This window comes from Motacilla alba, chromosome 5 (assembly GCF_015832195.1).
Source record: "Motacilla alba alba isolate MOTALB_02 chromosome 5, Motacilla_alba_V1.0_pri, whole genome shotgun sequence".
Classification (NCBI taxonomy): Eukaryota; Metazoa; Chordata; class Aves; order Passeriformes; family Motacillidae; genus Motacilla; species Motacilla alba.
This window is the reverse complement of record NC_052020.1, coordinates 59827297-59845745: the sequence shown is the minus strand read 5'-3', so window position 1 is coordinate 59845745 and position 18449 is coordinate 59827297. Positions and strand designations below refer to the sequence as shown.

At 46.0% G+C, this 18449-nt stretch overlaps 1 protein-coding gene across 1 annotated transcript; it reads left to right on the top strand.

The window, feature by feature from the left end:
- The first annotated feature begins 4323 nt into the window (after positions 1-4323).
- On the top strand, positions 4324-15264 carry PSMC6 (proteasome 26S subunit, ATPase 6). Its single transcript, XM_038139235.1, has 14 exons — positions 4324-4493; positions 5242-5321; positions 5524-5563; positions 5904-5956; positions 7816-7883; positions 8280-8394; positions 9587-9674; positions 10302-10363; positions 10442-10565; positions 10692-10753; positions 11704-11824; positions 11915-11995; positions 14148-14219; positions 14758-15264. The coding sequence occupies exons 1-14, from the start codon at positions 4367-4369 to the stop codon at positions 14874-14876; spliced, it is 1212 nt and encodes a 403-aa protein (XP_037995163.1). The 5' UTR covers positions 4324-4366; the 3' UTR covers positions 14877-15264.
- The last annotated feature ends 3185 nt before the right edge of the window (positions 15265-18449 follow it).

The following is an 18449-nucleotide window of genomic DNA, read 5'->3' as shown; positions in this document are numbered from 1 at the left end:
TTAATTACTATATGTAATATAATATATGCAATATATTGCATATAATATAATATATGTGTATTATTATATGTATTTATAATGTACATATTAGGTCATCTTCTATTTTATTTATTACTATATATACTATAATATATGTAATGTATATAATACAACATAATTGTATTATTATCTGTATATATAATGTACATATTATATTATATTAATTACTATATGTAATATAATATATGTAATATAATATAATATAATATAATATAATATAATATAATATAATATAATATAATATAATATAATATAATATAATATATGATATAATATATGTGTGTTATTATATGTATTTTAATGTACATATTAGTAATGTTCTATTTTATTATATTAATTACTATATATAATAATATATGTAATATATTGCATATAACATATGTGTATTATTATCTGTATTTATAATGTACATATTATAGTCCATTAATTTATATATGTAATGTAATATATGTAATGCATTACATATAATATATGTAATGTATATGATATATGTGTATTATTATATGTATATATAATGTACATATTATATATTATAATGTATATTTCTTAGTTACACTATTTAATACACTATGAGCGTTTCCTGGCCTATCAGTTTTGGCCACACCATACTGTAAATGTTTTAAAGCTAATAATTTAAAATTACTTTTTGTGGGTCTTAATACAATGTGTCTTTCATAGTTCTATTTTTCTGAAGTATTTAATTTTTTTTGTAAGGCCATCCTTTAAAATGTCTTTCTATTTCTATTTCTCTCTTCACAGTATCTCTCCTGTTCCAGAACATTCCTAAATTAATACTTCCTACCTTAAAGTTTCTATACAAATACATACCACATGAAAACCTTCAATCAGGTTTAAACATTTTCTACAAATCCATTTCTTGCATGCAAAAAAAAGGACAACATTTCCAGTGCTCCTGGCCAACAGCCAAAGAACGCTCCGGTGTGTGCAGCCAGCGTTATCTCTCTCCTGTTACCTGCTGAGGTCCGTGCATATTCATGTGTCTCATGCATTATTCAAACATCCTTTCAGACTCTCTGGTGTTTTGGGAGCTCCTCTGTTTGACTTCTTCACACTCTGGCCATCTGCATGACATGCTGGGTGTCAGGGCAATGTGGTTTATTTCTTCTGGTGTCTCCATCCTGCAGCTTCGCATCCTCTGACGAGGATCTAGTATGAAATTAAATTCAATTTAGCACGGAATTGTCTAATTGCTCTGGTTGGGGTCATGGTTATCACCTGGACAGGCTGCTCTGGGGATGGCCTTACACTGGTTTTAGTTACACAAAAGCTTTTCTCACATGTAGAACAATATATTTATCACACTATTATTTCCATAAATTATACATGATATTATAATAATTACACAATTCTGTGAGCAACACAGTGCGTACATAAACTGATAGATTATAGTAATAAGCAGCTAAAAAGTTATAATTTGTACTTTTTGCCAATAATAATAATTTTAAACTTAATTATTTAAATAATTTTAAATAGTTTAATAAAAATAAATAAAATTATTAATAATAATTTACTTATAATCTCTAACAACATACAAAATCTAACACAGAAATGCAAAAGCCAATATCCTCTGGTCGTTTTTCTGTCACACAGTGGCACTGGAGGGACACGGGGCTGGCAGTGCTCCTGACCCCACTCTGACAGGGGGGATTTGGGGTGCAGCCCCCCAGCACCACGGGGCTGACAGATGAAGATCAGATCCAAATTTTTATTATTAAAAATCATAAAACTCATGCAAGGTCCCCAGTGTGTCATCACCAGGAAGTGACAGCACTGCCAGCTACACAGGGAGAGAGGAGAAGGTGCCAATATCAAACAGGGATGTGCACGTTACAGAAGATAAAAACATTTCACTGAGGATAAAAAGCAATGCTAATAATCCAGACCAAAGCCGACTTTAATGAAGATTCACACAAATTAATTACCTGACAGTGGCAGCCAGCCGTTTGGTGCATTTGTATCACGGTTCATTTTTCGCCTTCACAATGACTGGAGAGAGAAAATTAGAGAAAAAACCAAATTTCCTTCATTCACCCTCTGAGGTGTGGTTCAGAGCTATCCAGTGTGTTTTTCTGCCAATAATCTGATCACCGATACTTTAATTCTTTGCTCCTCAAAATCATTAAGCAGATTTAAATTTAAAAAAAGCTTATTATTTTGTGGGCTGCCCCACCCTGGCAGTGTCCTGGGCCAGGTTGGACAGGGCTTGGAGCAGCCTGGGATGGTGGCAGGTGTCCCTGCCATGGCAGGGCTGGGATGAGATGGGATCTAAAGTCCTTTCCAGCCCAGTCTGGGATTCTAGGACGCCAAACCTTCCAGGTTTCACCCCGAGTAGCTCCACTCTGAGGCAGAGCATGAAGACAAGGTGTGTGATCCCTGCCTGGCAGTGGCCAGCCAAAAGCCCTTCCCCGGCACACGATTTGGGATGAGCTGCAGGGCTAAAGCAGGATTTGGGGAGCAGCTGCTCTGTGACTCAGGGCCCTTGCAGAGCCACAGGGACGGGAACAAAACCCCAGAGTTTCTCTTGGCTTCCCACTGCCAGAGGGCAGGGATGGATGGGATTTGGGGAAGGAATTCCTGGCTATGAGGGTGGGTGGCCCTGGCACAGGGTGCCCAGAGCAGCTGGGGCTGCCCCTGGATCCCTGGCAGTGTCCAAGGCCAGGCTGGACAGGGCTTGGAGCAGCCTGGGACAGTGGAAGGTGTCCCTGCCCATGGCAGGAGTGGGATGGGATGGCATGGATGGCATGGCATGGCATGGGATTTAAGATCCCTTCCAACCCAACCCATTCCATGATTCTGTGACAGGAGATAGCTTTCCTTGGACTTACAGCCGGGTCCATTTTCTTGGCCAGATGGCCAAAGGTGACTTTTTGTCCCTCCCAGCCCTCACTCCCAGCTGGCAGTGCTGACATTGGTCACTTGATTCTCTGCAGAGCTCAGCTCTTGCTCATCCCTCCTTGCTCTCCTGGCCATTGCCCTCTCACCCTGACCTCTGCCTGCCCTGCCCTGCTCTCGTACCCCCAACAGAGGCTCTGGGGGATTTTCCAGACCACGGCAGCTGTTGGTCTGCGTTGGGAATTGTTAAAAATCGGTTAGAAACTGTTGTAAAACAGCTGATAATAGTTAAGAACGTACTGTTAGTTTGGTTATTCTATTGTAAAAGGGGTTAAAAGGGTATTTATAAAAAAATAGGGCACTCAATGTGCCATAACACACCTCAGTGAAGTGCACCACCTCCCAGCGAAACCAGCCTGGACAGAGCTGTAATGGACAATTAAGAGCCTTAAACCTTCATGCTAATGAAGGATCCAAAAAGAAACCAATCCAAAGTGAGAGGAATAGCGGATTTGTCTTTACAAACAAGCTGCGGGTCTGCTGGTAGATAAAACCAGCATTGGGAGATAAAAGAAGCAATGGCAATGATTCCACTGGTTGATGAATAGAAAAAGATATTTGCTTTTACAAATAAACTTCAGGTTTGCCGATAAACGAAATTAAGAAAAACCCCTGAATTCCGTAAGAATTAAAGATTAAGAGGGAGGGTTATACACTAGAGGGGAATCTTTGGTATCAGGGGTATCAGGGAGTCTGTACCTCTCAAGTACCTCAGAAATGGGGTAGGAGAGAAGGGAAATGCAGCCGGGAAATTGGGATAAAAAAGAGACTGCGTCTTCCAAAAATTGGAGAGATCCCAGGGGAATGCCCCATGGCCTCTCCCTTTATTGGAATAAAGTGACTCCTCTGTCTCCTTTTTGGACATAAACCTCTGGTGTTTGTGGATTAAATTTCCTAACAAAAGGGACAAAACCCCAGAATTAAAAGGGGCTTCTGACCCAGGGAATGTGTGCCGCTCCATGTGGGACATCGGGGCCGGCGCTGCTGAGGGGCGCCGGCGCTGCCGCATCCTCGGCGGGATCGCTGCTGCTCGGCCCGCGGGCCCCCTTGCTTCAGGCCTTTCTTTTTATTATAATAAAAGCTGAAATCACTTCAGTGCCGTGAGCCTGCTCTCGTTTTTATCAGCAATGTCCCACAAACTGCCCACAGCAGGAAACGGGATGAAAGGGTCCCTTCCAGCCCAAACCATTCCTGCACCCCCATGAGGTCTCCTCGCCCCTCCGCCTCTGCCCACACTGCGCGGCCGCCCTTGAACCCACAGTGCGGCCTCTGAGCGCCGGCACAGCCCGTGCCCATCGCGGCCCATGTCCGCGACACTCGCGGCCCCTCACGACAGCGGCCGCCTGTCGCGACAGCCGCAGTCCTCCGCGGCGGCAGGGGGCGCTGCGCGGCGCTGAGGGCCGGCGCCGCCGCCATGGCCCTTCCCGGCATTCCCTATGAGCGGCGGCTGCTCATCATGGCGGACCCCAGGGACAAGGCGCTGCAGGATTACCGCAAGAAGCTGCTGGAGCACAAGGAGATCGACGGCCGCCTCAAGGAGTGTGAGCGCGGGCACGGCGGGCCGTGAGGGGATGGCGGCCGGGCGGCTCTGAGCGCCGAGAGGGAGCGCGGCGGCCGCGGCGCTGCCCGCGCTTCGTCACGGGCCTGGCCGGGCCCCGGGGGCGGGCGGCGGTGGGCGCTGCCGGCTGGGTCCCGGTGGCCTCGGGAGAGCTCCGGAGGGTCACAGAATCACGGAGTCGTTTAGGTTTGGAAAGGTGTCTGGGATGAGCGAAACCAAGCTGTGGCTGTCACCACCTTGTCAATGGAGCGGGGCACTGAGTGCCACGTCCAGCCGTTCCTTGGGCACCTCCAGGGATGGGGACTCCACCGTCTTTCTTAGCAGCCTTTCCCCAGTGACTGACCGCCCTTGCCCTGAAGAAATTTTCCCTAATACCCAGTTTAAACTTACCCTGGCACAACTTAAAGCCATTTCCCCTTGTCCTGTCCCTGTTCCCTGGGAGCACAGCCCGACCCCCCCGGCTGTCCCCTCCTGGCAGGGAGCTGTGCAGAGCCACAGGGTCCCCCCTGAGCCTCCTTTGCTCCAGGCTGAGCCCCTTTCCCAGCTCCCTCAGGCTCTCCTGGTGCTCCATTCCCTTCCCCAGCTCCATTCCCTTCTCCCCGTTAGCTCAAGGGTCCTTACTGGTCTCCCAGTCTCACTCTGCCTGCAGCTTTGCTGCTGGAAAAGGGTCTGGTCCTGTGCTTTTGTGGGGTTGAAGGTTACCAAAATCCTGTGTTTCTTTCCTCTTCTAGTAAGGGAACAGCTGAAGGAACTCACCAAGCAGTATGAGAAGTCAGAAAATGATCTCAAGGCCTTGCAGAGCGTTGGGCAGGTACGTGAGGGAAACGTGGTGTTGGCAGCCTGTGCTGCCTGTTGAAGTAACCTTTACATCCATTTTTAGCATCAAGAAAGAGAAAGTGGGAGCAGTGCAGGTAAAACGAGCAGGAACTGATGGGTTAGGGATGGTTACAGGGTGTCTGAGTCCTGCAGTGTTGATTTCCCTTGAGGCTGATGCTGTATTTACTCTTTTACAGATTGTTGGTGAGGTTCTTAAACAGCTGACAGAGGAGAAGTGTGAGTACACTGAATTCTTATGTTCTCTGAGACTGTGAAAATCATGGAGCCGTGGGATGCTTTGGGTTGGAAGAGACCTTAAAGACCATTCATTCCAACCTCCCACTATCCCAGGCTGTTCCAAGCCCTCTCCAGCCTGGCATGGAACTCTTCCAGGGATGGGGCAGCCACAAAAAAATAAGCTTTTAAAGTTTAAATCTTGTTAAAGTTATGGAGGAGTAAAGAAATAAAGTGTTGGTGATCAGATTATTGGCAAAGAGCATTCTGGTTAATTCAGAATCACAGCTCAGAGGGTAAATTGAGTAAATTTGAGGTTTTTCTCCCAATTTTCTCTCTCCAGTCATTGTGAAGGCTACAAATGGACCAAGATATGTGGTTGGCTGTCGCCGTCAGGTAATTGATCTCTGTGAATATTCATTAAAATTTGCTTTTCTGTGGAATATTAGCATTGCTTTTCATCCACGGGTCCTTAGTGGAGTGTTTTTTTCTTCTTTAATGTGCACACCACTCTTTTACACTGGTGCCTGCTCCCCTCTCCCTTTATAGTAGTAGCAGTGTAACTTCCTGGTGGAGACAGAATAATCCCCAGCATTCCTGGGACCTTGCATGTGTTTTGTGATTTTTATTGAGTCAAAACTCTGTCCTTCTGCCTGATTTTGGACTCTCTGAAAATGAATTACTATCAGAACTGATTGTGTGATTTCACAGTTGCTCTGCTGTGACTGTCGCTGTCGTGCTGCTGAGTTTTAGATTTAATGTTATTTTACCATAAATCTTTATCATGGAATAGTTTGGGTTGGAAGAGACCAAAGTTCATCTCATTCCACCCCTGCCATGGGCAGGGACACCTTCCACTGTCCCAGGCTGCTCCAAGCCCTGTCCAGCCTGACCTTGGGCACTTCCAGGGATCCAGGGGCAGCCACAGCTGCTCTGGGCACCCTCACAGCCAGGAATTCCTTCCCAAAATTCCATCCAAACTTACTCTTTGTCTGTTTAAAGCCATTATCTTCATCCATATCTTTTTTTTTCCTCTTTCTGGAGAGAAACTGATGTTCATTGCAGAATTTTGGGACATAAATAAACCTAATTCCACTGTGGGGCATGTGAGGTAATCTCGATGTTCTGTGTTGAAACAGAGCTGAATCCTGAGGGATAGATTGTCCTTGGATGAACCAGCACTTTGGAGTTTTTTCTTCACTAAAAACACTCTTTTATCTTAAAAGATCCTTGATTTGCTACCAGAGGCTCAAAAAAAAAAAAAAACCAAAACACCAAAATCAAAACAAAAAAAACACCCAAAACAAAACAAAAAAAAAAAAGCCCTGATTGTTTTCAAAATGTCAAAATATCAAAGACAAACAATTTCTCCTGGACTAGAAGGACGAGGTTTTTGATCAGAGCCCTCCTGGCTGAGCTGCTGCTGCTCAGGAGGGAGGAGAGCAAGGCTGTTTAAGTGGGAACAAAATCACTTCCCTGTCTCAAGTGCCTCAGCTGAGAAGGTCAAGTGGTTTCTCTTTGTTTTCTTCCCACTGCAAAATAACTTCAGTCTGTTGGGCAGAGTAGAATCGGAGAGAATTCCAAGCTGTTACAAAGTTCTTTGGATAAGGAAGCTGGAAAGAGGCCTTAGTAGTGACAACAGTAAGGGAGGGGGGACAGCTTGATCCTAAACCCTTCCAGGGGGTCAAGGACCCACGTGGCAAGGGACCTTATAAATCCCCCAGCAGGGACAGTGGTAAACTTCCAGCAGTCCTGGAAGAAGGTTGTCAAAATCCTCTTTTAATTCCAGTAAAATTGAGTAGGGTGTACTGGAATGTGCTTAAAAAATCCCATAAAAATGGAATAAGCAGAGCAAAACTGCTGAGGCAGGAGAGGAGGCATCCAAGGTGAAAGATAAGAATTGAACAGCTGACTTCAAAGAGAAGTAGTGACACGGGAAAACGTTGAACTTTTTGTGAGGCTTGTTTGTGATTCTGAAGCAGCTGTTCCTGTGTGGAGCAGAGGGCAGGATTAGATCCCACTGATGTAGTCAGACTGACAGCAGCAAAATTAAAAATTAATGATGGACTAGAAAACAGTCCTTGCTTTAAAAGAGGTGCAGGAAAGTTAATGACTGCTTGGTGTGCAACTCTGTAGCCTGGTTTTTTCTTGTGTGTGATGGAGCAAGGGGTGCAAGCTGCAGTGTGAACATTTGGGCTAAAATCAGGGATTGGGTTGGAGTGGGCTTCTAACAGAATTCTTTTTTTTGGGACTAGCTTGACAAGAGTAAGCTGAAGCCAGGGACAAGAGTTGCTCTGGACATGACCACTCTGACTATTATGAGGTAGGATTCTGCTCTTCTTGTTAAACATCACACAAAGGCTTGAATAATCACTTCTGCAATGTTTTGTAAACATTTTCTGCAAAGCAATGCTGAAGTAAGGACAGTTACTTTGAGGGAAGACTTGTGTGTCTGTTTTATATGATTTAAAAAGAAATTCATTAAAAAGAAATTCTTTAAAAAGAAATTTCTTTAGAAAAATAATTACAATATTTTCAGCCATGTTTTAAGGTGTGTTTTAAAGCTTTAAAAGGTTTGCTAGGTTTGGGGTTTTTCCTGCATGAGGTGGGAAGAGAAGAAATAATGTTCGTATTGCTGTATAATTTATGGGAATAACTTTATGAATTTATAAATGTGTCTACACAATAAAAATATCTCCTCTTAACTCTTGTTTTCCAGATACCTGCCCAGGGAAGTGGATCCACTGGTTTATAACATGTCTCATGAAGACCCAGGAGATGTTTCCTACTCTGAGATCGGAGGCCTGTCGGAACAAATCCGAGAGTTACGGGAGGTACCCAGTGCCTCAAACCCCCATCAGATCCTGACCCATGCTCTTAGTGAGGCTTTGCAGGGCAAAAACACCTTTTTGATGTTTGTCAATCCCCCATCAGATCCTGATCCATGCTCCCAGTGAGGCTTTTCAGGGCAAAACCACCTTTTTATGTTTGTCAAACCCCCATCAGATCCTGACCCATGCTCTCAGTGAAGCTTTGCAGGGCAAAAACACCTTTTGATGTTTGTCAAACCCTCATCAGATCCTGATCCATGCTCTCAGTGAGGCTTTTCAGGGCAAAAACACCTTTTCATATTTGTCAAACCCCCATCAGATCCTGATCCATGCTCTTAGTGAGGCTTTGCAAGGCAAAAACACCTTTTTGATGTTTGTCAATCCCCCATCAGATCCTGATCCATGCTCCCAGTGAAGCTTTGCAGGGCAAAAACACCTTTTCATGTTTGTCAAACCCCCATCAGATCCTGACCCATGCTCTCAGTGAGGCTTTTCAGGGCAAAACCACCTTTTTATGTTTGTCAAACCCCCATCAGATCCTGATCCATGCTCTCAGTGAGGCTTTTCAGGGCAAAACCACCTTTTTATGTTTGTCAAACCTCCATCAGATCCTGATCCATGCTCCCAGTGAAGCTTTGCAGGGCAAAAACACCTTTTGATGTTTGTCAAACCCTCATCAGATCCTGATCCATGCTCTCAGTGAGGCTTTTCAGGGCAAAAACACCTTTTTATGTTTGTCCTCCAACACCATGGGGCTGATCAAGGATCCTCTCAGATCAGTGATTTTCATGTTTCATTTAAAGTGCTTGGATTGGGATTAAAATGAAGATGATCCTTTGGAGAAGGGGGTTTAAAGGATCCAGGACCCTTTAGGCTGTGGGAGTACCTTGAAGTTCAAGTGGCAGGGCAAAGCAGACTGGAATTTTGCTCCAAAACTACCAGGATTGCTCTGGGGAATGGAATTAGGACAGTAGGGATGTGATTTGAGCAAAGAGCATTGAGAGGAAGCAGCAATTGCAGAGCCAAGGCAAGGGAGTGGATTGATCCATAGGATCTCACACATTTTCTTAATAAACTGTTTCTCACACAAAAATGCTGCCAATAAATAATGCAGCTAGGTGAAAAACAGGCTGGCATGTGCATCATTAGCTGTTCTAAAACTCAGAGGCTCAGGTTGCACTCTGTCACTTCACAGGTCATTGAACTGCCACTGACAAACCCAGAATTATTCCAGCGTGTGGGAATTATCCCTCCAAAAGGCTGCCTGCTCTACGGCCCCCCTGGTGAGTCTCAGCAAAGGGCAACAAGTGTTTGGTTGTTGCTTTCAGACCGTGGCAAGAGCCACCTTTGTTTCTCCTTCTCTCCCTTTTTATTTTTTCCTTTCCTTTTTCATTTTTCTATTTTCTTTCTTCTCTTTTTCCTTTTTCTTCTTTTTTTTTCTCTTTTTCCTTTCCTCTCTGTCCTCTCTCTGTCCTCTCTCTCTCCTCTCCTCTCTCTGTCCTCTCTCTCTCCTCTCCTCTCTCTCCCCTCTCTCCCCTCTCTCCCCTCTCCCCTCTCTCCCCTCTCTCCCCTCTCTCCCCTCTCTCCCCTCTCTCCCCTCTCTCCCCTCTCTCCCCTCTCTCCCCTCTCTCCCCTCTCTCCTCTCTCTCCTCTCTCTCTCTCTTTCCTCTCTCCCCTCTCTCTCCTCTCTCTCCCCTCTCTCCTCTCTCTCCTCTCTCTCTCCTCTTTCCCCTCTCTCTCCTCTCTCTCTCTCCATCTCATCTTTGGTTATTCCTTTCTCCTTTTTCTCCCTCTTCCTTTCCCTTTCCTTTTTTCCCTTTCCTTTTTTCCCCTCCTTCCTAAGTCACTGGCAGGCAGTGTTGAGTCAGTAATTAAACAGCTTCAGTCTCTTGTTTCTTTTGTTTATCCAGGCACAGGAAAAACCCTTTTGGCCAGAGCAGTTGCCAGCCAGCTGGATTGCAACTTCCTCAAGGTGTGTAATGGCACTGCCCCCACACCCATGGGCTGTGTTTGCTCTCCAGCCTCCTCATCCTCCTCTGTCCTTCCCAAGGTGGTGTCCAGTTCCATAGTGGACAAATACATCGGCGAGAGCGCTCGGCTGATCCGAGAGATGTTCAATTATGCCAGAGATCATCAGCCCTGCATCATTTTCATGGATGAGATCGATGCTATTGGTAAGGCTCGTGGCCTGAGGGGCGGCTGGGCTGTCCTTTTAGGGCTGGAGTCAGCTGTAAAGCCGATTGCCCCCGTTTGAAAGGCAAAAATCAAGTGGCAGAACTGATGGGTTTGGTGTGCTGCAGGTGGGCGCCGCTTCTCCGAAGGCACGTCAGCTGATAGAGAAATTCAGAGGACTCTGATGGAGGTGAGTGTCCAATTCCTGACTGTGGCCTGCACAGCCACATTAAATAACAGTACAGGTGTGAATTGTTTCCTGGCATCTGGCTTTATTTCTGGGTCAATAAACCAGAAGGGAACTAAGTGCTGCTTTTACAAAAGGCAGCTGCACATCCTGGTACTCAGCCATGAGTTCAATGTGGAGACCAATTGAATCTTTTTAAATTGCTGAAATGATTTGGCATGTTTTCTTTTGCTTACTGCTGCTGCCTGCATCTTTGAAGGTTAGCAGAATCCCCCTTTCTGTCTCTTTTAGTCCCAAAGACAGTCTGTAACATTTTTGGACTGTTGCAGTTGGATTTTCAAAGCTAGGAGGAGCACTTGTATTTCTTTGTTTCTGTATTCATTGCTTTGATAAACTGGGTTGTGTGAAGAGAATATTAAAACCTGGTGACAATTAGAAATTCTGAAGCTAATGGGAACCTTCCTTAGCCTGTGTTTGCAAACAGTTTGCCTGGTTCAAAAGAATGTGTCTGCCTTCCACAGAGAATTAAATCACTGTGATCAAAGAGCAAGTGCTTTGAGTGTTCACAATGAGATGCCTTCCTGTGTGTGGATTAGTATTCCAGAGGCTGTTCTTCAAGTCTTAATTGGAATGTCCTGGCCTTGGTGCTCCACAATCCAAATGTGTCGGGCAGCCATTGGCTCCTTCAGTCCTTGCAGTATTTTCTTTGCCTCATTGTTTTAGTCAAGTGTTTCACGTTTGAGCTCAGCTTTGCTCAATGTCCTTTTCTTTGGGCAAAGCATTTTCAGCGTCTCTTCAGCTCTCCATTGCTTGGGATGGAATATTCAGGGAGCTCAAGGCCTTGTAGGAATTTTTTTTTTTGCTTCCGAGCTTTTCATCTTGGGTGAAGAATACTTAGGCAGGAAAACAAATCAGACTGGGTTGTTTAAAACCAAAGTTCTGTTCTCTGTTAGTTGTTGAATCAGATGGATGGATTTGACACTCTGCACAGAGTTAAAATGATCATGGCTACCAACAGACCTGACACCCTGGATCCTGCCCTGCTGCGGCCCGGAAGGCTGGATAGAAAAATCCGTGAGTTTCTGCTTGCCAGCGGCTGGAAGGAGGATGTAATCCCTGGGAATTGTGGGTTTCTGCTTTGATTGAAGCTGTCATTCTTTCTAGATATCGATCTCCCAAATGAACAAGCCAGATTAGATATTTTGAAGATTCATGCAGGTCCTATCACTAAACATGGTGAGATAGGTAAGTAGAAGTTGCCTGGATGTCATTCCTGCTGCCGTTTGTAGGGATGGGAAGAGGGTGAGTTGTTACAGTGGTTCTGACTGTATTCCCACCTTTACACTGCCCACACAACTTCCCCTGTTGGAATTCCACTTGTTTTATTTTTAAATTCATCCTGATTAAACTGTTGTTAAGGCTTTGAAAAAGAAAACTGAATATAAACCCTTGAGCCCAGCTGGAAACTGGAAAAACAACAAGGTTCTCATCAGGCAGTTTCCTGCTTCTAATGGAATTGCTTAGTGCAAGCAAAGAGTGTTTTCATTCACCCCTCAGTGAAAAAAATACTGCTAATGAAGAAGTCTGAAAGCAACAATCTTTAAAAGTCAGGGAGAAACCCTGGAGTTTGAAGGTGGCACAAGCAAAACTGTTGTCTGGCAGTGGTGTGGATCATTCTCTCAGGAGTGTAAGGAGAGAATAATAGGATAAAATGGGGAGGGTTTATTTAAGGACTGTGTTACTCTGAGCTGCCCAGAGTCCTGCTTTCACAGTGACTCCTCCCAGCTTTCCTGGAGGAAGCTGGGGCTGGGCTTTGCCTTTAAAGCAGCGCTGGGAGTGCAGCAGTGCCCCAGGGCCCCGTGCCACCCCCACCCCCTCTGTGCTGACAGCAGCGATTCCTGCAGCCCCTGGAGCTGATCCCAGTCACCATCTGGCTGCATCAACAGCTGCAGCTCAGCTCAGGGACAGCAGGAGGGAGCTGGGGGAGGGCCAGGGCTGGGCACTGCTTTTCTTAGCAGCAGCGGTGGTTTAAACCTGCACGTGGCTGCAGGCTGAGACAGAGAAGGAGCTCCAAAGCAAATCATGAGCCTGAGGTAAAAGTTCTTGGAGAGAAACTTCTTACAAGGCATGGAGTGACAGCACGAGGGGGAATGGCTTCCCACTGCCAGAGGGCAGGGAGAGATGGGATAGTGGGAGGAAACGCTGCCCTGTGAGGACAGTGAGGCCCTGGCTCAGTTTTCCCAGAGAAGCTGTGGCTGCTCCTGCATCCCTGGAAGTGTCCAAGGCCGGGTTGGATGAGGCTTGGAGAAAGTGAAAGGTTCCCCTGGCCATGGCAGGGGTGGGAAGCAGATGGTCTAGAAGGTCTCTTCCAACCCAAACCATTGTGGGATTCTGGAATTCTCCTTCATCTGTGTCTTTGGCACTGCAGTGGGATCATTCCTTCTGCTGTTCAGCAAGCTGAGGTGTCAGGTCCTTGCTGAATTCCTGCAGGTGATGTGGAAAGACTGTGATGCTCAGCTTTGATACCCCAAAAGGAAGGCCTGAACTTAGCAGCAGGGTGAGGTGGAAATTGGATTTAAATCCAAAGAGAAGGATTTGCTCAGGTTCCAGCATGAGATTCTCCTGCTTCAATCCTGGTGTCTGCTGAAAACCCTAAACTCACAAACCTTGCACTGTTCAACCTTGTTCATTCTCCTCACTTATATTTTTTAACTTTCCAATTGTGAAAATACTTTTTTATATGACATTGCATTACATGGAAGCTGAAGAACTACTCATCTTTATGAGCTTTTGGATTCTTGAGATAAAAACATTCAATTCAGATGTTTTGAATTTTATACAAAAGGGAAACTGAAAAGTTTTCCAGGGAGTTAATAATTGTAATAAGCAGCCTTGCAGAAATCAGAACTTGCTGGAGGCTCAGCAATGGTTTAGAAATTGATTTCCACTGAATTATAACCGTGGCCACTCTTTTAGTGAATACATGTGCATAAAACATCAGGCTTAATATATTAAGACACTAAGTGCCTTTAGTAGCTGGAGTGTTGGAAGTGGAAAGGGACTGAGTTATGACCACCTGGAGAGAAGTTTTCTGGGCTTCTACACCATTTAAATGATAAGAACATTGCCTTGATGGAGCTTTTGCACTTCGTGTTGATTCTTGCAACCACAAGTTGGTAACTTTGGGATTTAATTATATAACACGAGCTTTTGGCTGCCACACATTCCTGTTTTAATGGAAGGCCTGATACAGCTGCTGATTCCAGTTAATTTATCAGCCCAGTGGGCAGCTCTGTTTGCACTGAAATCCAAGTTTGGTAGCTGGATGTGTATTTTATTGGCAGCCCCAAGGGGAAGGGTGATTTATTCCTAACGGGCGCTGGTGTTTTATGAACAGATTATGAAGCAATCGTGAAGCTTTCAGATGGCTTCAACGGAGCAGACTTGAGAAACGTCTGTACTGAAGCAGGTAATTCCTTAACTCTTCATTTGGATGTGCTAAATCTTGGATAATGCTGAATCTTGGAGCTGTTCCTCTGTGGATTAAACCCAGGAGCTCAGAAATGTGCTGCTGGAACATTTCACTTGAGCTCATCTGAGCCAGCCACTTGTTGGCTGATCTTGATGTGTCCCACTGTCTCATTAGAACCACGTACATTCCAGAGGCAGGAATTGAACCCATTTTTCTCCTTTTTGGAGAGAATTCAGGGCTCGTGGTGCCCATGTGCCTGCAGAGTTGCTGCTGTTTTGTGCTTTTTTCACATGAAAATTTGTGCACTTGGGGTTTGCCTGCACAGGCAGGCTGAGTAACACAGTAAATGCACACTCTGAGTTTAAACAAGTTTTCTTTTTAGCACTCCCTTAGCTCAGAAAGGTGAATTCCCTTCTCTTCCCAACATCCAAGACATGGGAAAGTCACATAGATAGCATAACCCGGATCAGTTTTCATTTGAGTTTGAGTGAAACTTCGTGTTGTGTCTCTTCACACTGTTAAATTCTCTTCCCAGGGATGTTTGCGATCCGTGCTGATCATGACTTCGTCGTTCAGGAAGATTTCATGAAAGCTGTCAGGAAAGTGGCTGATTCCAAGAAGCTGGAGTCCAAGCTTGACTACAAACCTGTGTAAATTAACCATAGAATTTGTGATTGATTGTACACATCCTACTGGGTTAATGCATAACAAAAAAAAAAAAGGAGAGAAATAATGTACCTCTTGATTATCATTGTAAGGTGTTCGTGTAGCATGTAGCTAGTAATTTTGGGAATGCTAGTTGCAAGTTGGCTACAGGAGTGTGTTTTCTGTACAATTCTGAAATGCAATGTTCATTACAGCCCGGGCTCAGTACAAATGTGTGGAGATGTATTGTTCTCTTAGCAATTATGGTGGGAATTTGTAAACGTGCCTGAAGGGATTCACAAACAGAAAAAAGTCAGTTCATTTCTTGACTTTTTGTATATCAGTAAATCTCCTTTCCCCAAACAGTTTATGAATAAAACCTGTTTAAATCTGTTTATCCTGGTGGATTTTGTGTCTTCTGAGTTGGAGGAGCAACTTTTCTGTGGTGTAAGGATTGGAGTCCTGTGCCTGCTCTACCAAACAGAGGCAGCCTAACCCTTGGAGAGAGGAGGGACTGGTGGGGTCTGGACAATCCTTTCCCTGAAGGAATTTTCCCTAATATCCAATCTAACCCTCCCCTGGCCCAGCCTGAGGCTGTTCCCTCTCCTCCTGTCCCTGTTCCCTGGGAGCACAGCCCGACCCCCCCAGCTGTCCCCTCCTGGCAGGAGCTGTGCAGAGCCACAAGGTCCCTCCTGAGCCTCCTTTTCTCCAGCCTGATCCCCTTCCCAGCTCCCCCAGTCTCTCCTGGGGCTCCATTCCCTTCCCTGGACACGCTCCAGCCCCTCAGTGTCCCCTCCATGCGGGGCCCAGAGCTGTCCCCAGGGCTGGAGGTGCCTCAGCAGTGGCAGCACAGGGGACAGGCACTGCCCTGCTCCTGTGGCCACACCGTGCCTGGTGCAAGCCAGGTGCCTTTGGCCTCTTTGCCCACCTGGGCACACTCATTTGCTGCTGAATTCTGGAAATAGCATTTACCTGAGCTGGTGTTGATTTATTGCAAGAAGCAAACAAGGTGGTGGTGGTTTTAAGGGCATCTGCTTGATTTTTGGTTTTATTTTCCAAGCAGTTCCACCCCGAGGGGTGCACACAGTCCCAGTGCAGTGTGCAGCTCACCTGAATGTTGGACTGGAGCAGCAATGCACTAAATTGCACTTCTGGCTACTTCTAATTATCCTAATTGGATTACTCTGGGCCTGCTCAGCTGACAGGCAGTTACATTAGATTAGCTCCTGACTTCCCAGGAAACATCCAGCATCTCCCTGGCAATTTTAACAGCTGTAGTTTTATTTCCTTTCCCATCACAGATCGAACAGATGGTGTAAGGTGTAGCACAGGGCAGTTAAAACAGGGCAGGCGACAATATTTCCCTGTTTGTATGGCTGTTACAGACCTTTCTCCCTGTCGTGGCCATGTCAGGAGCGGAAAGATGCAAATCTCAGGTTTAGTTTTAACAACCTTTTGAGTGCAGCTCGTACGGCCCATGTGCCTGGAACAATGAGAACATGAAATCAAAGTCCATTTCTGAGCAGAACAGTGATGTAAACAGCGAGCTGAGCCTCTGGCTGAGGGAATGGTTGCTGAAAGGTGATTGCTGAAGGTTTCTCAAAGTTTTATGTAGTAAAAACAGCAGAAAGGTGCACTAGGAAAAAAAAATTGAGACTCTAAAATTCCGGTGCTAGTGTTATAAATAAGAAGCTTGACTAGGCCAATATTCAAGCAGCAATCAATTTATTAATTAATGTGGTAAAGGATGAGCAAAACAGCACTGGGTACAGTGGGGGAAGTTTTCCCTCCAGCTGCACACCGACGGTTGAGGCTTACAGGTGTTTCTAGGGGTACTCATAGGCTCTCTCAGCAGTTTCTAGTCCCAATTTTTACCTCACAGTTCTATACACTACTGTGAGTTAGTTTTTCTCAGGATGTACCCCAGAAAGGAGTATCCCCAGATGGTGGGGTCCGGCTTCCGAAAGAAGACAGAGGTCTCCCAGCTGGTGCGGTCCAGACTCCAGATGTGAGCCCACCTTTTAATTGCAAAGACTATAAATCTCATAACAGTGATGTCTAGCTTCCCTTGGTCGAAGCCATCAATCCTTGGGTTGATGTTCACCTTCCTTTCTCAAGCTGCTCTTACCTGTTTTGTTAAGGTGTCGAGATAAGCATGTTTCCTTTTTATATATCCTAAAGCTATAGTTTCAAAGCTCCTTACTACAAGCAATAGTCTAAAATTATACTTCAAAAAGTTATTACGGCAAAGCTGTTCAATACCTAGCTACGTGCAGAAAGCAACATCCTTAAAGCTTTAATTCAGATGCTATAAAAGTTAATTGCAAACAAAGGATAAGTTCAAAGGCCTTCTTCCATGCTTTACTCCCTCAGTTATTTATTAGAATTCGTCCTTTAATTGTCCCCTGATCAGTTTCCACACATATCACAATCACAAGTACACACGCTACGTGTATGTACCCGACACGAAACACAGCTTTGTATCTCACACTAGTATTTCCAAAAGGACACTTCCGATTTTATTTAAGCAACCAACGCATTGAGTTTTGCTTACTTTGACTAAGCTTCCCTCAGAAATTCCACTGATACTAGTGTGGAATTTTGGTTCACCGAAAAGCAAAGGAATGAATGACTGCAGCTTAAAGTGAAATCTCACAGAATCATAAAATGGTTTGAAGGGAGCTTAAGGACCATCCAGTCCAACCCCCTGCCACTGGCAGGGACCCCTTCCACTGTCCCATGTGCCTCCAAGCCCTGTCCAACCTGGCCTTGGGCCCTTCCAGGGATCCAGGGGCAGCCACAGCTGCTCTGGGCACCCTGTGCCAGGGTCCCACCACCCTCCCAGCCAGGAATTCCTCCCAATCTCCCATCCATCCCTGCCCTCTGGCAGTGGAAGCCATTCCTTGTGTCCTGTCCCTCCATCTCTTGTCCCCAGTCCCTCTCCAGCTCTCCCAGAGTTCTCAGAGCATAGGATCTCAAAAAGCAGAAAAACAGGTTCTTGCCCCAACACTGAGGTGTCTGAGGCATCGTTTACACGAAGAGGAGCAGACTGGAGATCCCAGAGTCATTTAGGATGGAAAAGACCTCTAAGATCATTGAATCCAGTCTGTGACTGATGCCCAGCTCGTCCCCAGCCCAGAGCAGCGAGGCCACTGAGGCGTTCCTCGGACACCTCCAGGGATGGGGACTCCAAACCTCCCAGAGATGACCCGCTTGGCTTGGTCGCCAGCTGAAATGTGAGGCAGCAGCGTGATTCCCACGGGCGATGGAGCCAAGATGGAAGCGGGCGTGTGAGGCGAAGGTGCCCTCAGCAATGTCAGGGCACGGCGACAAGGAGCGTCAATGGCCGCGCCGCGGCGTGAGGAGCTCCCAGCCGGGCCCTGGTCACCGCTAACAGGCGAAGCGCCCATTACTGAAACTTTGGGGTGAATTTCCCCGAATTTAAGGCTGGCGAGCAGGCTCATTAAACGAACCGCGGCGGCAGCCGCCCGTCAGGGGAGGGCAGAGCGCTGAGGGCGGAGCGGAGCGGGGCGGAGCGGGGGCCGGGGGAGCGGGGCGCCGGGGGCGGGCGGGAGGCTGGGA

What these genes read in the sequence shown, in the direction of transcription:
- PSMC6 (XM_038139235.1), top strand. Translation starts at nt 4,367, where the DNA reads ATGGCCCTTCCCGGCATTCCCTATGAGCGGCGGCTGCTCATCATGGCG. An exon ending in CGACGGCCGCCTCAAGGAGT is followed by an intron (nt 4,494 to 5,241) that starts GTGAGCGCGGGC and finishes TTCCTCTTCTAG; the next exon opens with TAAGGGAACAGCTGAAGGAA. An exon ending in CCTTGCAGAGCGTTGGGCAG is followed by an intron (nt 5,322 to 5,523) that starts GTACGTGAGGGA and finishes ACTCTTTTACAG; the next exon opens with ATTGTTGGTGAGGTTCTTAA.